General features: G+C 41.5%; 1 protein-coding gene across 3 annotated transcripts in view; it reads right to left on the reverse strand.

Annotated features, from left to right (window-relative positions):
* Positions 1–1,727: 1,727 nt before the first annotated feature.
* The window catches only part of TNIK (TRAF2 and NCK interacting kinase), a 392,919-nt gene continuing 376,312 nt past the window's right edge, over positions 1,728–18,334 (reverse strand). For 2 of the 3 annotated variants that reach the window (XM_047874617.1, XM_047874619.1), the window contains 7 exons: positions 17,899–18,042; positions 14,831–14,965; positions 10,344–10,444; positions 7,945–8,094; positions 6,073–6,232; positions 5,688–5,827; positions 1,728–3,556 (listed from right to left, as the gene is read on the reverse strand). In XM_047874617.1, coding sequence (XP_047730573.1) covers positions 3,473–3,556; positions 5,688–5,827; positions 6,073–6,232; positions 7,945–8,094; positions 10,344–10,444; positions 14,831–14,965; positions 17,899–18,042 — 914 coding nt within the window. In that variant the 3' untranslated portion in view covers positions 1,728–3,472. The remainder of the gene's footprint in view (positions 3,557–5,687; positions 5,828–6,072; positions 6,233–7,944; positions 8,095–10,343; positions 10,445–14,830; positions 14,966–17,898; positions 18,043–18,334) is intronic. The other variant, XM_047874618.1, reaches the window with a different exon arrangement.

Here is an 18,334-nt window from a genome sequence, read left to right on the forward strand (position 1 = left end):
TTCAAGAAAAATCATGAGGTGTATATAAACAAAACCATAAATTTTATGTGGAACTTGGTGCAAGTTGTCTTCATTTATCTTGTGTGCACTGGCAGTGGTCGGAGTGCAATTGGCCTTGGGAGGACTCTCACCATTTGAACTGAGATCCTAGTGGTCATCTGTTTCTACCACCCACTGGAAGCAGGAATCCATACTACGGTTCCCCGGACTGGCACCCTAGAATGATGGCCACCTGCTAGAACCTGGGTCAAGACTATGACACGGGCAGGCTCAGTGGATTTATGCATGATTATCAATTTAGAGCAACAAGAACCAAAAAGATCTAGTGAAACTTACTTTGGGGGGAAGGCTCAGTTTCTCTTTGTAAAATAAAAATAAAATGAGCCAATTCTACTGACAAAATCCCCTATGGGAAGAACTAAAACTAAAAACGGAAACTAACTGGTTTCAAAAGTAAAGAAATTTTTATTAAAATGGAATTAACATGAATGAAAAGCACAATCCACCCCCCCCCCAAAAAAAAAGAAAAAAGGGGGAAAAATGGGGCAAAAAAGGAGGCGGGGGCGGGGCAGGGGGAAGAAAACAAACCAGAAAGCTGAGGATTGTTATGAGCCATGAGAACAATAGTCTGAAATACTCCGTATGGCACACTGGGTCTCCACGGGTCAGGGCTATGGCCTGTCCTGATGGAAGAAAATATATTCTTGAAGATAAAAGCTTCCAGGAGTGATTTAGGTATCTGTTAAGCAACACAGCTTTGGTAGGGGACCTTTTAAATTTAGTTTTGCCTTGTACTCAGTGTAAAATATTTGTACAAAAATATAGAAGGCATGGCTTGATGTTTAACGTCTGTGTTTTATTGTTGTTGGCACCAGAAAAAGCTCATGTTCTATGTTATGTCACTGTACATACTGTAAACAAGACTGCATTAATATTGTTTTATGAGTTTTTGTTTCAATGACTCTAGACTTTAAAAAATACATTCACAAACTACCTTATGTTTAAACACAATGATTCCCTTTTATTTCTTAACTGTACCCAAAATCCCACAATAAAAAAATCATTTAAAGCTGTGTGTTTCAAACTCATCACTTAGAAATAAAAACAAAACATAACACAAAAACAAAGATCAGTTTGCAACATAATTTAAAGAAGCTTCTGGTTCAAAATACCACAGCAGCAATATAAAGAGCTGGTGGCAATCGCATTTGGGGGTGAGACCCAAATCAATATATTTTGTCCACGTTGGCATCCAATTACAGTAGTTGTTAAATTCAATCCACAAAGTTATTGCTGAATTTGTTGCATGGAATTTGTGAAGATAGATTGTTCAGCAGCAGAACCACAGCAGTAAAAATGAGAACAGGGGGGATTTCATTGCTTTTGAGAGCTAAAGGGACCATGGTGAGGACATCTTGGTGATCACCTGAAGATAATCCTCAATTCCATTCTTGTGTGTTACCTGTTTAGAATAAATGCAAATGATAACCACCTTTACAGGAGGGGAAGAATCATTTACTTCAGAAACTGGAATAATTCCCCATGCCCTTACCCTGTTTGCCTAAACCACCAGATTGAGATGGCTCCATTTTCCTAACGTGTATTTCGTTCTCATTAATAGTACATCAGCTGCTAATGTATTTAGGCAAAATCAGTAGGATCACAGACTTTAAAAAGAAAATCTGTTTACATTAATTGTTTTCTTCAGAAATAAGCCACATTTGTTTTTGTTGTTGGATTTTTTTTTTTTAATTTTTCCAGAAGAACAATTTGGTCAACTACTGTTTTGTTTAAAAAAATATTAAATACACCTGAGATTGCCAGTTGAGCTCTCTATATGTCTCCTGGAGATAACACTGCTGTGATGAACAGTGAAACAAAACAAACAAAACGAGGTAGGTTAAAACAGGAAGCGCAACACAGATCGTTTTGCAACACCTCGATACCACAGGCGGCCATGCTTGTAGCTTTGGAAAAAAAAAAACCCCAGACAGTCACGTAAAAGTTCAAATCATCCGAGTAAGAGTTTATAAGGACACAAGTCAACCTGAACTAAATACATACATATCTCTGCACAAATGTTGTTTACCGTATGTTGGGTAATTTGGAGGAAGGTAAAATGATTAGGGTCTCAGAAATTTGGCCAAAGCCTTGTTTTTAAGTTCTATCAACTCTGAACCAATGGTGCCCGCTGTGTCTCAGGCAGACTTGGTAGTCTTGTCCCTTCTCTCACCAACCCAGAGAGAACACAGGCAGCTCAGAAACATTTATTGTTATTATTTTTTTTCAGTCATAGTTTTCATTTTCAGAAAGTGGCACCCTCAGGAGAAAGCTGGGAATGACCAGGGCTTGGATGTTATTCACTCCCCAATTCCCAGAAAGAACTCGACAAAGTCTCCCTCCTAATGAAGCCCAAAGCAAGTGACCTCTTAGCTGGAGGCTTTATGCATTAAAAAAAAAGAATGTGTATATATATATGTATATATATATGTGTGTGTATATACATATATATATATATATATATATACATTTTTTTAGCTTGTTTCCCAGAAGCTCTTTTTGTCTGACCCCAACAGTCATCCCATCTTTTGCCCTGATCTGTTGCATAATAGCTGAGGGAAAGTTGTGTTACGGAGTCCCTCAATCGTTAGAGCCAACTCGACTCAATGGCACTACTATCCCGTTCCACACATTCCATTCTGTACAGGGCCATATAAAAACAGGGCCTGTCAGACTCACAAAAATGGTAGTTGATTTTATTAGTCTAAGGCTAGTAGTTTAGCCATTTAAAATCTATTTCCCCAAAGAGGAGAAAACTAGTATTTTTCTTCTCTTAAAAATTCATTAGCCAGTTGCTATCAAAAAGCAACCTTTTGGGTTGGTGAAGGCAAAAGAGTTCTAAAATTACCCCACTATGCAATTATGGCCTTCAGTGTAAGGAGATAAGGTACATTTATTGTGCTGTCTCTCACCATTTGAAATTGGAAATTTTACAACATCTCGTATACTTAAAGCTAGCAGGCAGAAGGAATTAAAAAACAGACTCGTTTTCTCGGTATGCATTCTCTCCCCATTCTTACAAAGTAAGGGGGTAAAGAAAAAAGGTAACAAAACAAAACAAAACAAAACTCAAAATCCACCATAACACAGCTGAATCATAAGAGCACACAATATTTGTTTTTATCCCTAACTCCGAAGGGCACCATGGTCCATCTCTGTCCACAGACAACGCAGCATTCTTGGGGATCTCCTGGAAATTCCTGCCACCTTTTTCTCTCCTTCTCAACCAGGCTGCAACACTGAAAGATGGACTGTGGGCTGTACTGGGACGGGCGGAGAGAGAGGAAAAGGGGAAAGCGGGATGTTCAACCAAGCCTTCTGATTCTGCCTCTAGACTGGCATAAGTCCACATGAGTTATGTTCTTTTTAATTAGAAATAACGCCATGAAGATAAGTGCCAAGTGCTCTTCTGTTACCAGTTCATCATGGAATTTCTGTTGAGGGTCATGAAAAACACTTGGCTACTTCCTCCAGATCGCACGGATGCAAAAAATACCTGTTTGAAATTAAAAAGAAGTTAGTTCAACTGCATGGTTTCTTTTCCTCTTTTCTTCAACCGTCCATCCATTTTTTCTCACATGTTCTATCCTTGCCATGTGTCAGCTCTTAAGACTCAATGGCTGGTGTTTATAAAGTGCCTTTTAATACAGTGCATCCTCTGTAAACACTCCTGACTTTATTACTATGATTGTTACTATTACTTATTGTGGTAATGGCCTTCGGGAACATGGGAGGGGCTATATATTGATTTGCAACATCCCCTAGGATGCTTATGTTTTAAAAGGGAGTTTCGTGCCAGGGAATGTGCTAGACTTCTGGCCTGGGACACAACAGGTCTTTTGTTAATTTCTGGAAAGCCATAGAGGCTTTCTCCCATACTGACAAGAGGGCAGACTTTGGGACTGAAGAGAATCTTTTCAAATTCCCAAAGTCAGTGGGGGGGGGGGGGATTTTGGGGTCTACTGACTACTATACAACCTCAGTTCTCAATTTTTAAAGTTACGAAAAAAATTATGTCATCAGATAGGATAAGGTGTTTAATGCTTATTCATTTGGTATGCCAAAAGTTAATTCTTGGCTTGTCAGCTGGTGCAGGCATATCCTAGGCCAAAGGAGATAATGGCATTAATAGAACCACAGTCCATTAGGTCTGGGTCTGTGAAATCATTTTATCAAACAACTAAGAGAAGTGAGCAAAATTTGGGTTATTGCTTGCTTGAATGTCAGTGAACCACTGCCCGAGCTAAATACTATTCCGGGCTGTGGCCTAGCCCTTCAATCAGCCAACGCCAAACTTTGGTCCAAGGCATTTACTTTTGTCACTAGTGTAAAGTCTCTGCTACCTCATTTCCACAACTCCTTCAGAAGAATGTTGTCTCTCCCAACAACGACTTCTTACAAAGTTCTGTGGAAATGCTTGGCATTCAGCTAAAGCTACGTATGTAAGTACAGCTACTGTTAGGGTCAATGAATCAAAATGTGGAAGTACAGAGGACCCATGGAAACACAATGGGGGAAAGAAAGGCTGCTGTTCTCTCTAGGTTGTGTGCACCCTCGGCTCTAAACCTTGGGCCCCAGATACTGGTGTGGTCCCAGCCGGCTCCTGAGGGCATGGGCATGGCTTGAAATCGGCTTGCTGGGGTGGGTCTTCTATGAACTGGAGCGTGGTGGTCTACGCCCAGATCACTCCTAGTCTTATGATCCCTAGAGACTGGATTGGGCTGGAGTTTTGCCAGGGGTCAGGTCTGCTTCCTGGCATACTCTGGTAAGGCCCTGGAACCATCTGTGCCACCCACAGCTACTGTCTATCCAGACCACACCAGGTCAGACCAAGAGATGTACATCTGTTCAACCCATCACATTCTTTACTACAAGTGTTTATTCCTGCTGTTTGGGGGACAGCATTTCTAAGTTGGCCATAGTCACAAAGGATGAATTCACAAATGAGCACAGCTTAGCTACTAACACTAAACACTCTGGGTTGGTCTACACGGAGGGCAAAGGAGAAGCAGTGTTGCTGAAGAATACCCTTCTGAGGCCACTGATCATGCCAGACGGACCCCACCAATTTCACTGCAAAACAGTCCCCCTATGACACTTTGGAAGAAACATGGCTGGAATGACACAGGACATGGCACTAGTTGAGTTTGTGATGGTGCATTTGTTAAGGAATGGGTGACAATTTTTGAAAGTTTATATTTCTATATGTCCAATGTTTTACATTTAAAAGTGGATATAATGTGATGGGTTAGGTTCCCATGGCGACTTTGTGACAAGTCTAAAAGTGGAGTGTGAAGCTGACCCTGTGTGAATGATTAACGATGGGCCAAGCCTCCCAAGTGCTTGGGAGAATTTGGGATGTCTGCTGAGTCATCGCAAGGCCTGTGGGCCACAAAAGTTACTACGGGTTTACAAGAAATTTTTGGAAGTTTTAATGTCTTTTTTAATATGTGAATACTATATTTTGAGGGTTCACGTGAGTCAAACCAAATAATGCCATTTGAAGATAATATTGATTGTTTAACACAGATGTGATTCAAATCAGTATAAAGGAAAATGAAGGTTTCACAGGTACCTGGTGGTCTCTTAAAATGCAAACACTAATGCAAATGTTGAAACGGATTTACCTTATCATTTCTTTCACATAGAAACTTTAACCTTTGAGCTCGCTTATGCATAAATACTCCATCCAAATGTCCTGTTTCCACTGACCGGATCTCAATAGCTTTCTCGCCCCAGCCCATTATCTGATTGGAATGAATGTAGGCTGTCAAAAGGAATTTCCAAAACTGCATTAAAAACATTAGATGGGCAATAACTCACAGCATCTGTTCACATCTTAACCACAAAAATGACAAACGACTTGAGATAAACAGACAAAGCAAGTCTTACAAGTGTTATTCACAGACTTTTTTTTTTTTTTGTGGGATCAAATGGTTGTTTCACATTTCTTGACTTTCGTTTCATTTGGGGGGTGTAACTGCTGAAGGAGATAAGGAATGGTTAACCTACCCACAGACGTGGGCATTTCTCCCCATTGGAGCACCACATCCTTAGTTATCCGGCCATAGGTGTTTACATACACCCCCTCATCCTCATAGCAAACAAGCATTTCCATTCCATCTGTTTTAGGCAAGATGACAATGGCATGAGGAGTGATATTGCCCTGAATCTAGGAGACAAAGAAAGGCCAGGTATTATTCTTTTTAAAAAATAAGACAGCACCTTGACTATTAATCTCTAAGAATTGTACAAAAGGATCCCTCCCCCACCCCCATTTTCATTCTAGAGACTGGCATTTTGCCCTGCTTTGCTTAATTTAACCACTGATCTGTCAGATACCCCAGCATACAAATACAAACTTAGGCACTAGGTTGAGAATCCAATTCACTTGTTCCTAAAACAAACGACTACAACTGTGGAACACCTACTATGTGCCAAGCACTGGGCTCTTTACATGCATAATTCCTAGTCCTTAGGACAGCTCCCCGTGGTAGATATCCTTTTGGATGAGGCACCTGCATGTCAGAGGGGTTATGTAAATTGATCGTAGTTGCACTGATATTTGGTGGTAGAATTGGGATTTGAGCTCCTGCTTCATGGACATTAAAACTCAGGTGTTTTCCATCTACTTCTAAAAAAGATGAGGGGAATGAAAATCAACTGAATCTAATGGGAACAGCCTAAATGGGGTCAAAGGGTGGGACCCAAACAGACGCCTACAAATAGGCTATGAGCGTACAACACAGAATATTTTTCTGGGTGCCTACATAATGCAAATTAATGGCTTGTTTAGAAAAAAAATTTCCCCGAGCCGAGATGTCATGGTGGTCCAGTAGTTGCCTGGCTGGGTAGATGAGAGGATCAAGGATGCTCACAGTGAGGCCCCAGTCACCTCACTGAGAACATGAGCCGTGAGTCCTGTGTGCGTTTGCACATACCTGTGTGAAAAGCTCTGACACAGCAATGAGTGCTGTGTGAGGCAGCGTGTGCGCGTTAGGCACTGAAACAACTGTTTTCAATTGTTGTGCTTCTTTGCAGTAAAGTCTTTAAACTCTCAAAATACCAATCAGCAACAGATCAGGCCTCAGACTTTCCTGACAGCGTCTACAGTACGTTAGCCTTGGGATTACGTACAGGAAACACAACTTGCACCGCACCAATCCTAATAAGTGGAACCATGTGCGGCATTTCTGTTTAAAAGTCAGGTTTGGGGCAATGTGTCAGTATTGCAATATTAACACTACAATTTGCAGGGGCTTACAGCAAGTACCTTAGAGGTATTGCCTCATTTAATGCTGACGATAACCCTCTGGAATAGGTCCTTTAATCCCCGTTTTACAGATACGCAAGTCAAGGCTTGGAGGGACTGTCTAATGTGCCCATTACTGCACAATGAGTACATGCTAATGCCGGGGATGCACTCCAGTGTCTGATTCCTCTATACGACGCTCCCCTCAAGTTGAAGAGAGCAACAAAGACAGCACAAAGGGGCCACTGACTTCCCATGTAAAATGAGCCCATCTCCCTTCAAAAACTGAACATAGGAACTCATCTACTACACTTTTGCTTCAAAAACACAATTTATGCCCCTGAAGGAAAAATATCATATGCATTTTCATCTAAAGTCCAATGAGACGACATGTCTAATACATGGCAAAGAATTGCTGTTATGTGTTACTCAGTTTCAAGCAGTCATAAAAATTAAATTCACATGTTTTGTGTATTAAAAGCATTGTATATTTAGTGGAGGCTAAAAGTCCATCTGCTTAACCGATTAGTAAAAATTAGCAGGACTTCTGCTAAAAATTTGCAGGAGCAAATCTCTTTCCGCATGCACGTTGTTGTACACAGAACCTGGACAGCGGGCTCCCAGGAACTTACATGAGATGGGATGTAGATATCATAAGAGTTTCCTGAATCAACATCAATTACATGGAAACCAGTGTGTGAACCAAAAATAACCTTTAATCTTTGACCTTCTTCTACCGTGAGATCAACAAGCAGTGGCTTGTGCTGGAGATCTGCAAAAGACTTTAAAAAGCACCCCATGAGTGTCCACATCGTTCAAAGAGGTTATCTGAAAATTTTTTCTTTTAGCCACAGCCTGGTGGAAGTTAATAACTGATTTTCTTCCACTGGAAGTCCCGGAGATCTCTCTTTCAGCTTCAGGTCTATTCATATTCTGGCTCTAGGAGGAAGGGTCTAGCATCCTTTTGTGCCCCCTTCTCTACCCCTTGTCCTCTAGGGCAGAGAAGTGGTTTACCGTTGTCAGTTCTGATAGTGTCATTATACTTTAAAACTTGGCATCTGGGTGCTGCTGTTTCTTCCTGTTTATTTCTGGCCTTTTCCCTCTGGGGAAGGTACAGTCACTTCTCTCTGACTCCTTTTCTCCCCATGGAACAGCCGGGCCCAGGCATGGCCGTTACCCTTTCAGAGATAGCCTGGGGTAGACAGCTGGGCAGCTCTGTGCCTAGTCTGTTGAAGATTAACGGGCATGCTCTGTTTCTGGTTTTCCCTCAGTGAGTGAGTGAGCATCAGACTGGCACCTTCTTTAAACTTACTGTTGACATCTGAGACTTAGACTTGGGCAATAGAGAAGGCAGGGGAGGCTGGAACATCATAAGACTCATGACTTACGTTGGCTAGTTGGGCTTAACTAGGAAGGAAAAAAGAGAGCTCCAGCCAAGTTTATCAAGGTCCCATGTGTTTGAATCCAGAGCCCAAGCCCCAACAAGCTGTCAAGCATTCCTCTGTTTTCTTTTGCCATTATTCCTGCACAGCCGACCTTTATTGGGTCTTGATATCTGGGAGAGACTTTGTGAAACTACAAGTGCCTTAGCTATATGGCCATCGCCACCCAAACAGAGCGCCCTTTCTTCATCTTTTGCTAAAGGAGTCTCTGACTAGGGGAGGCCCTGGCCTCATCTCCTGCCAGCTCCAGTCCTCCCTGCTCCAGTCCTTGTCTTTGCACTGGCCTCCTTACGGGCTGGGTGCCACAGGTGGCATTTTGGCTGGTAAACCGACAGCAGTAACTTCCCAACCTGACTGGGAATGGGAACTTTGACTAAAAAGCATTCACGGACAGAGATTTTGGCAGGACAGCAGCATTGCTCTGGCTTAGTTAGGAGTTATCCCTTAAGTGTTATTACTAACTTAATACATTCCAAAAATTTCTCTCCATGAAAGTGGAGGGTAGCCTATTTCCTTTGATGTACCTGCCTTCCTGAGCACCTCGCAAACGAGCCCCTTGCACTAACGGAACAGGACAGGAGTGGGGTGATTCCGCCCCAAAGGGCGCCTCCTAATGTTTCCAAGGCAGCTTCTGCCTTTACATGGCATAAATGGCAAGAAAGAGTACACAAAGGGTCAACGGGAGACAACAGTCACAAGGATGGGGAGGAAAAGTGAGGGCCAATGTGCTATAAAGAAAGTGAGAGACACAGGCAGACAGAGACAAGGAGCAGAAGATAAATTCACGTGGGCTGTGGATAGACTCTGCAGCTCTGTAAACACCAGAGTGCTAGCAAGTACTGGTCCTTCCAGCATCTGGGGGGAGGGGTCAGCTTTCAGGAGCTGGGGTCCACAACACTAGCATATCCTCATCACACCCTTGCTGAGTGCCATGAAGATTGATCCAACCATGGCGGGTACAGACTCAGATAAGGTCAAAAACGAAAAAGCAGAATGCAGAGAAACCAAGCCATTTTTATGTAACCACATTCAGTATTCATTTCAGAGAAGTCCGGTAACATTGGGGATATATGCTCATTAGGTGAGTTTTAGGGATTTTACCCCAAAAAGCTTATAAGGATGAGAAGATTTGGAGACATGGTTCATCCTTGAGATTTGGTGCTGCCATTGGTCTGCCTTTTTCAGATGACATATCAGAGAGCACCCTAGTTAGGTGGCTTAATAATGAAGTTCATTGCCTAATATCACAACTAATGCTTTGCTCAGTAACCATCCCATACTAAATGTCCCTAGGAGATGATGATTTATAGACCTGAAATGATGGAGGGCACACCCCAGTTTTTTCCCCTTTCATCTATCCCCCCACCTCCCAGTTAATTTTAATTTGACTAACTTTATAGCATTGATTGGTGCTTAGTCTTTGCTTATGGAATAATAAATCTGTATAAGAGTTCCTATACTTTTAAAAGGGGTTTATTATATATAGAAAAATTGGTACTGGTCAATGTGTGAGACAGATCACTTTGTTAACTGATAGGAACCCAAAATCTAAAAAAATCCCTTCTTTAGATAATCACATGCCCACTTACCTTAAATGCCATGAACTTATGATACGGTTTCGGAGCCCAGGCATATATCTCCACAGCATTCTTTAAGGCAATCACTAGGAATTTAATCCTTTCATATTTAACTGTAATAGAAAAACTATGAATTAAAAGAGTATATCAACTTATTCAGGTTTTTGCATTACTGACTGCGTAAGCCACGATATGGGAATATACATTATAATTGAGGGTGATGTTCTTGGTGTGAGATCTGCTCATAGATACAGGTTGAACTTTCTTTATTTTTTTCTTTAAAAAAATTTTTTTTTAGCATTTATTTATTATTGAGAGAGAGAGAGCGAGCGAGTGAGCCTAAGCATGGGAGGGGCAGAGAGAGGGGGAGACACAGAATCTGAAGCAGGCTCCAGGCTCTGAGCAAGCTGTCAGCACAGAGCCTGATGCGGGGCTCGAACTCATGAACTGCGAGATTATGACCTGAGCTGAAGTCGGACACTCAACCAACTGAGCCACCCAGGTGCCCCTGAACTTTCTTTAAAGTACTCGGTCTGCAGATGCTTGGGGTCTTTGGCTTTACACTGAAAGCTCTTCATCTGAAGGCTTAGGACTCTCTTTAATCACTAGGTCTAGATGTGAATTACTCATTGTAAGAAGAATGTGCATAATAGCCTTCCTGTTCCCTTGCCTGGCTTTCATAGTCACCCACACGGAAGATGCTGAGAGCTGGTATGGTCAAATGGTAGAAAAATTATCAAATGGGTAGAGACACAAAGTGTGCCATTTGCTTATTATTCAAATTTGAATTCCAATTATTAGGAATTAGGAATAAGTGATGAGTGCCTTTGTAAAAAAGGCCCTAGAAAGATCCCCCTCTCCAGACACTACATGAGGTTGTGGCGAAAAGACAGCTGTCTATGAATGAGGAAGCAGGCCCTCACCAGACCCTGAGTCTACCAGCACCTTGCTCTTGGACTTCCCAGACTCCAGAATTGTGAGAAATAGACTCTTATTGTTCACGGTATTCTGCGGTAGCAACCTGAATAGGCTAACAGTACTCTCGGCAGTTATTGACTTTATTGAATACCTGGATGAACAGAATACTTGTGTCCTAAAGAAACTGGACAGCCCAGGGCAACGAACTTAATTCTTGCTCTCTGAGCTCTCCCTTCTGTTTACATATTCTGTCTTTAATATACTTGCAACTACTTCTTCAGCCACTTATTTCCATATTTCTAAATAACATGTTTATAATTTTACTGATTTTTTTTTCATTATAGATATTATCTATCGACTTGAGAGTATGGAAAGGATTTAGCTGATTAGAACTGTCTCCTCTCTGCACTTCTCTCTCTCAAACACACACATTTCTTCCTCACCCACACCAGTGATACAGTTATATTTTAAATTTTTGGTGAAATCAAGATCCCATGTTGAGATTATTATTGTTCACAGCTAACACATAATAGTATGCCACAACCACATTTCCTTTTTGGTTTTCCGTCATTTTTTCCCACTTCCTTATTGTCTATGTATCTATCTCTGACCACGTAGACTTTCTGCTGGTACTGTAAAGGCCTTCGGTACAAACATGGCAGGGAATCTATTAGTCACATTTGATTTTTCCTGGAGGCATCCCTTTTGCAATGCTCCTTGTTCTACGCTGCTTGGACTGACTTCTCTCTAGGCCTCTGTAGAGTTGTCATCTAAATTTCTTTCCCCCTCATTCTGGGTATTTTCTTCACCTTTTACCTGGATTCCTAGGTTTATTCCTTTATTTTGGTGGAACGCATCGGTCAGTAGTTTCCTGAGAAATAGGGTATGGAACATAAATGTTTGGAGAACCTGCACATCTGAAGATGTCTTCAAAATTGACTCGCAGTTTGATGGCATGGTGGTTAAGTTCTGTGTCAACCTGACTGGCCACAAAGTACCCGGATATTTGGCCAAACATTGTTCTGGGTGTGTCTGTGAGGGTTTTTCTGAATCATGTTAACATCTGAGTGGGTACACTGAGTAAACCAGGCTGCTCTCCCAATATGGATGCGCCTCATCCAATCAATTACAGACCTCAATAGAATAAAAAGATTGAGTGACAGGACACCTCCTGTCTGACTATTGAGTTGGGAAACTGGTCTTTTCCAGACTTCAGATTGGGATTTAAACACTGGCTCTCCTGGGTCTCCTGATTGCTGACTACAGATCTTGGGACTTCTCAGCCTCCATAATTGTGTGAGGCAATTACTTATAATAAACCTCTCTCTCTCTCTCTCTCTCTATATATATATATATATACACACACATATACACACATATACACATATATACACACACACATATACACACATACATACTTGTGTATATATGTTTATATTTATATACCTCTTTATATATATATATATATATATATACACACACGTGTGTGTACGTGTGTATCCTATTAGTTCTGTTTCTCTGGAGAACCCTATTTAATACAGATGGTTTATAAAATACTAGTTGAAGGCTTTGTTCCATCTTCTAGTATTGCTGCTAAATCTCAAGTCACCCAATTCTGTGCGTATTATATATAAACTATTCATTTATTTAAAAAAAAATTTTTTTTTCAACGTTTATTTATTTTTGGGACAGAGAGAGACAGAGCATGAATGGGGGAGGGGCAGAGAGAGAAGGAGACACAGAATCGGAAACAGGCTCCAGGCTCTGAGCCATCAGCCCAGAGCCCGACGTGGGGCTCGAACTCACGGACCGCGAGATCGTGACCTGGCTGAAGTCGGACGCTTAGCCGACTGCGCCACCCAGGCGCCCCTAAACTATTTATTTTTTAATTATAATCTGGAAGCTTTAAGGACCTCCTCATTTCCTGGGTACTAAAATGCCATGTTAATATATCTTCCTGTGAATCTTTTTTTTTCATTCACTATACCAGGGACTCAGTGAATCCTTTAAAAATTTTTTTTTTAATGTTTATTTAATTTTGAGAGAGAGAGGGAGAGAGAGATAGAGCGCGAGAGAGAGAGTGAGTTGCTCGAGCAGGGGAGAGGCAGAGATAGAGGGAGACACAGAATCTGAATCAGGCTCCAGGCTCTGAGCTGTCGGCACACAGCCTGACGTGGGGCTTGAACTCACAAACTGTGAGATCATGATCTGAGCTGAAGGCAGATGGTTAACCAACTGAGCCACCCAGGTGCCCTTATGTGAATCTTTTAAATTTGGGATTTCAAGTCCTTATTCTAGAAATTTTCTTATATTTCTTTTTTGATACTTTCCTCCCTTTCCATTTCTTTTCTTTTTCTTAAAACTCATGTTACTTGGGTAACTCATGTTACTCATGAAGCACTTGGATTGATCTTTTTACTTTCTTACCTTTTCTTGCCCGTTCTTTATGTCCTGCTTTCTAGGAGACCTCTCACCTTTATCTTCCGATACATTTCTTACACTTTTTATCCCTACCAGCATATTTAATCTCTAAGATTTTTTCTTGGTCTCTGAATGACCTCCCCTGACCCTGCTCCAAGGTTCTGTTTAATGATCCTTATGCTTCTGTTCTGGAAAGAGTTTTTCTAATTTCCCCGAGGTTATTAAAGTTTCCTTAAAATTTTTTTCACTCCTCATTATCTTTGGTTTGTCTACCGCCCTTTCTTTCTGTTTAATTTTCCTTCCTGTTAGCGGATGTCCCCACATCAGGTAGTGGGCTTACTCACTGCCAGGCTTCATGTGTGGGTGGTTAGATAGCAAGCTTTTTCATGGCACTTCAAATGTTAGTACCTGAACATCTTTTCTTTCCGGCTGTTTAGTTTCTCCAAAAACAAATCTTTCAGACTCTTGCTTGGGAATATAAGTATGGTCGCCAACATTTTGGGAGCTAAACAGGGCTAGAAGGGGTGCATCTGTGTGCGTGCGTGCGTATCTGTCTGTCTTTCCTGGCAATGCCGTATTCCCACAATTCAGATTGGTTGTGGCAACTTCTCATCCTCTGTTGCAGTGGGGGAGGACTTGTGGTCATCACCCATCCAACAATCCTATTTGCAGTTCCTCCTTCCACCTCTATCTCAGATACACCTGGGGCCTCAGACCCTGGGCCTTCCTGGGTTCTGTTATGTGGTTGGATTGATGTTGATGCTGTTCCTCACTGCAGATGTAGACTTCAGCATTTCCTGGTCATCTAGGTTAGGTCCTCGTCATTCAACTGTTCTTGTTCGATTCTGTTGATATCTCTTGTTTGCTGGTCTCTCTTCTTCTGGTCCCGTGTCCTTATGGGTTTATGGCATTTTTATTCCTTCACTGTTATTTTAATGAGTATTTGGAAGGGAGTGGACATAAATGTTTAAACTGGAGCACAGGACTTTATTCTGAATGTACTCTTTGAACTTGATCAATCTGATGTTTTTGGAAATAATGCAAGTATACCTTAAGTTCCAACAACATCTTAAACTGGTAACAAATGCGTCATCAATATCTGACTGGAAAAAAATGGAACGATTCTGATTGAGTAAACAAGTCCACGTCTTGACACTTACCAACTTTGTAATGTATGCAGCCTTCCAAGTCCCCAACTGTGATCCAGCCTTGTTTCTTTTCTACTTCTGGGTCGTTGTGCAGTATTCTGTTTCTTAGCCATGAAAGATAGTAAACTCGTAGCTTATTCTTTTTTCCTGTTGAAATAACAGAGCTCTAATTTCACACCCCTATGACAGCATTTTCTCTCAGTCCTTCCCCATCTCTGTTTTATTTAATTCATTTATTTTATTTACAATTGTGTATGGTGTAAAGGCACAATAACCAGTGTCCCCAGCATCGTCATGCGTTGCCTATGCCAAGACTTATGATTAAAACACCTCCAAGTGTTTTGGACAAATAACCATTTTATAATTTGTCTTTACCTTCAGGTTGTTTCTTATCTGAGCAAGCTGCTCTTACTCTCTCTTCTCAATGCAAAGGGCAGTTTCAAGACCTAACTGTGTAACAGAATAGTTGATCAGAGTTCCAGAACATTCTAGATCTAATTACATGAAGGAGCGTTGATAACTGGACATTTTACTATGCTTATGTGTGACTGCCTTTCCCTCACCTTCTAACCTAATAACATATGTTAACAGAGAGCTTCTTATTCGCCTCCTCTATTACTTTAAAGATGACAGCTGGTGGTAGTTTTATTTTACCTAACAACAACAACAAAAGAATTGTATACAGAGACAAGAGAAACAATTAATGAAGGCGACCTGGGCTCACAAGATAACCCTGGACATGTTTATGATTCTGAGATCACTTACTAGACAAAAATAGGAGAGAATGAGATGTGTACTTGGAAAATACAACATTCCCGTTGGTAAAGCGCTCCTGGGGTAAGGAATTCTGTGATAAGAAAACATCTTAAAAATGTTTTTAAGCAAAAAATTTAATATACCCTATGAGATCATCTGAGTACCAGATAAGAACACGTGCCTTGGGGAGGCTCTTCCTAAGTGATCAGACATTTAGGCCTGTGGGCTCTACTTCTTGGGTACTTATCTTCCCTTGATTTCTCTTAGGCATCAAAAGATGTTTTATATTTTACAGATGTGATATATATAAGACGAAGAACATTTATTTATTTTTTTAACTTTTTAGAAAAATATTTATTTTTAAGAAAGAGAATTGGGGGAGGGGCAGAGAGAGAGGCAGGCAGAGAATCAGAAGCAGGCTCCATGATGAAAGCAGTGAGCCCGACGCAGGGCTCAATTTCACGAACTGTGAGGTCATGACCTGAGCCTAAGTCTACTGCTCAACCTACTGAGCCACCCAGGCACCCCCAAAATTTATCTATTATTTTTATTTTTTAAGTGTATTTATTTATTTTGAGAGAGAGAGCGAGCAAGCCTGTGTGCATGAGTAGGGGAGGGGCAGAAAGAGAGAGAGATAGAGAGAGAGAGAGAGGGAGAGAGAGAATCCCAAGCAGACTCTGTGATATCAGCACAGAGCTCAATGCTGGGTTCGATCTCATGAACCTTGAGTTCATGACCTGAGCCGAAATTAAGAGTCAGACGCTTAACAGACTAAGCTGCCCAGGAGTTCCAGAAGAAGAAAATGTATTGAAGCATTACACACTGGATTTGACAGGAGAGTGCATTCATAAATGAAGGAAGTCACTGTGCAGTTGCTATTCCTTTTTATAGACAGAGGCCCAGAATTGATCCCAACAGCTAGGATGGGCAGAAAGGCCAGTGCTTCCTCCTTTCTGTGCCAATGCAGATCGGAGGGCAGTTCAAGAATCATTTGCTCCTATTTTCGTTTTCCACTTTCCCCATCTACACTTCATGATAAGAGGAGACGGTTACGTTTTTTAAGAACGGGGGTACGTCACTAACAACATAATGAAGCCAGAATGTGAACTTTCTGGTATCATTTCCACTTTCGGTAGGTGAGTGACAGTTGTACGGTTTTAAATTTGATTTGCCGGTGTAGCAGTCAAGAAAGCCATTAGCAAGAACAAAAGACTACATTGAATTAAACTCGAATGATAATGCAAGAACAATTTACTCAGTTAACTCTTATTTGGAGAGAATAAAAAGGGATGAAACTTTTGTGGAATGGCAAAAGAAAGAGGGAATTGTAGCATCAAGTGAAGGTAGTTTTTCAAAATGGAAATACAGCTCAAGAGTTAAACTTTATTCAAGGTTGAACCCAGTAGCCCTGTGTCTTCTCTTTGTGAAATGATGGCTGAGTATAGAGCCCTGGTTCTCAAACTTCGCGGCGCATTAGAAACAACTTAGGAACTATGAAAGCTATTGATACCTGGGCCCTTCTCCCAGGCATTCTGACCCCACTGTTCTGGGCTTCTCCCATCCATTCAAGTGGTTCTAATGCACAGAGGTGCAGTGGTTTCATACTGGGTGGGATGGGAAGGCAGGGGAAAAGGGATATTGATTAAACTTCTTCAAAGATCATCAGAAAGAGCTTTCAATAAATACAGGCTCCTTGAGGTTACATTTTTAACCCTGTCAAAAGGTTAACTTGTTACATTTTTAACTTCACTTCTGTGTAGGCTTTTTTTATTTTTTTGAGTTCTTTTTGGGAACCAGAAAGCTGCAGAGTGTAGCAGGAATGATTCCCACATCTGAATCTCTTTGCAGACTCAATCACCCAATGGGCCAGCTGCATTTGCTGGCATCAGTGGAATATAAGCTAGAGCAGTTCTTGAGAGAAAAGAGACCAGAGACATTTCTGCTTATAAAATTTCCCACCTTGAGAAGCCTACATTTTGATATTCTCCACCTGAGAGTAGGTAGCAATGACTGGAGCTCAGACATCTTCAAAAGATCCTTGCTGAGCCCTGGCAGAGGTTAAAGGCCTATAAACATACAGCCTTTGTGGTACTTCTCCTTGATTCAGAGATCGTGCAGAGGTGTGAGGCTTCCCTTTGGAGGTCAGTATCTCCGGAGTTACAAAACCTGAGTGATCTCTCTGGCTATCCTGCTATAATTTCTTATGTCACTGTTAGCTGGGAAGGGCAGAGCTTACTGTTTTTTTCAGAACCGAGGGGATGGCCTTTCCTACCTGTGCAGACTCAAGAGGACTTGGTCATTCCGGTGACATCCCAGTAACATACCTGATATCGTCACCAGGACATTCAGCCCTTCTAGCACGTCCATCTGCTGAAATCGCCTCCGGTTGATCAGATTATAGACTTTGCCTTGCCCGCTTCGGTCCAAAAGCATCAGGCCATTTTCCGTTCCCACCAGGAGGTTTACACCTGCAAATATAAGAAGCACCCCAAGACTGACTTTTTATTGCTTTAACCTTCTGCATCTGGGGTCCCTGTAAAACCTAAGAAACTGTGCCTTGTTAATATAAACTAATGGGCAAGTAGGTACCCCAGGAGGGAGTGAAGAAGTGGAAGCCCTGCCATAGTAATTAAATCACTGCCCCTCTGGCAATGAAATTACTTCTCTTTCATAAAGTGGTAGCAGCATTCATTACATCTGGCCATTTACTACCTAGTATAGAGTCCTTCTTAAGAGATGCTCTGGGCACAGCTGTGACAC

Source organism: Prionailurus viverrinus, chromosome C2 (assembly GCF_022837055.1).
Source record: "Prionailurus viverrinus isolate Anna chromosome C2, UM_Priviv_1.0, whole genome shotgun sequence".
In the NCBI taxonomy this organism is placed as follows: Eukaryota; Metazoa; Chordata; class Mammalia; order Carnivora; family Felidae; genus Prionailurus; species Prionailurus viverrinus.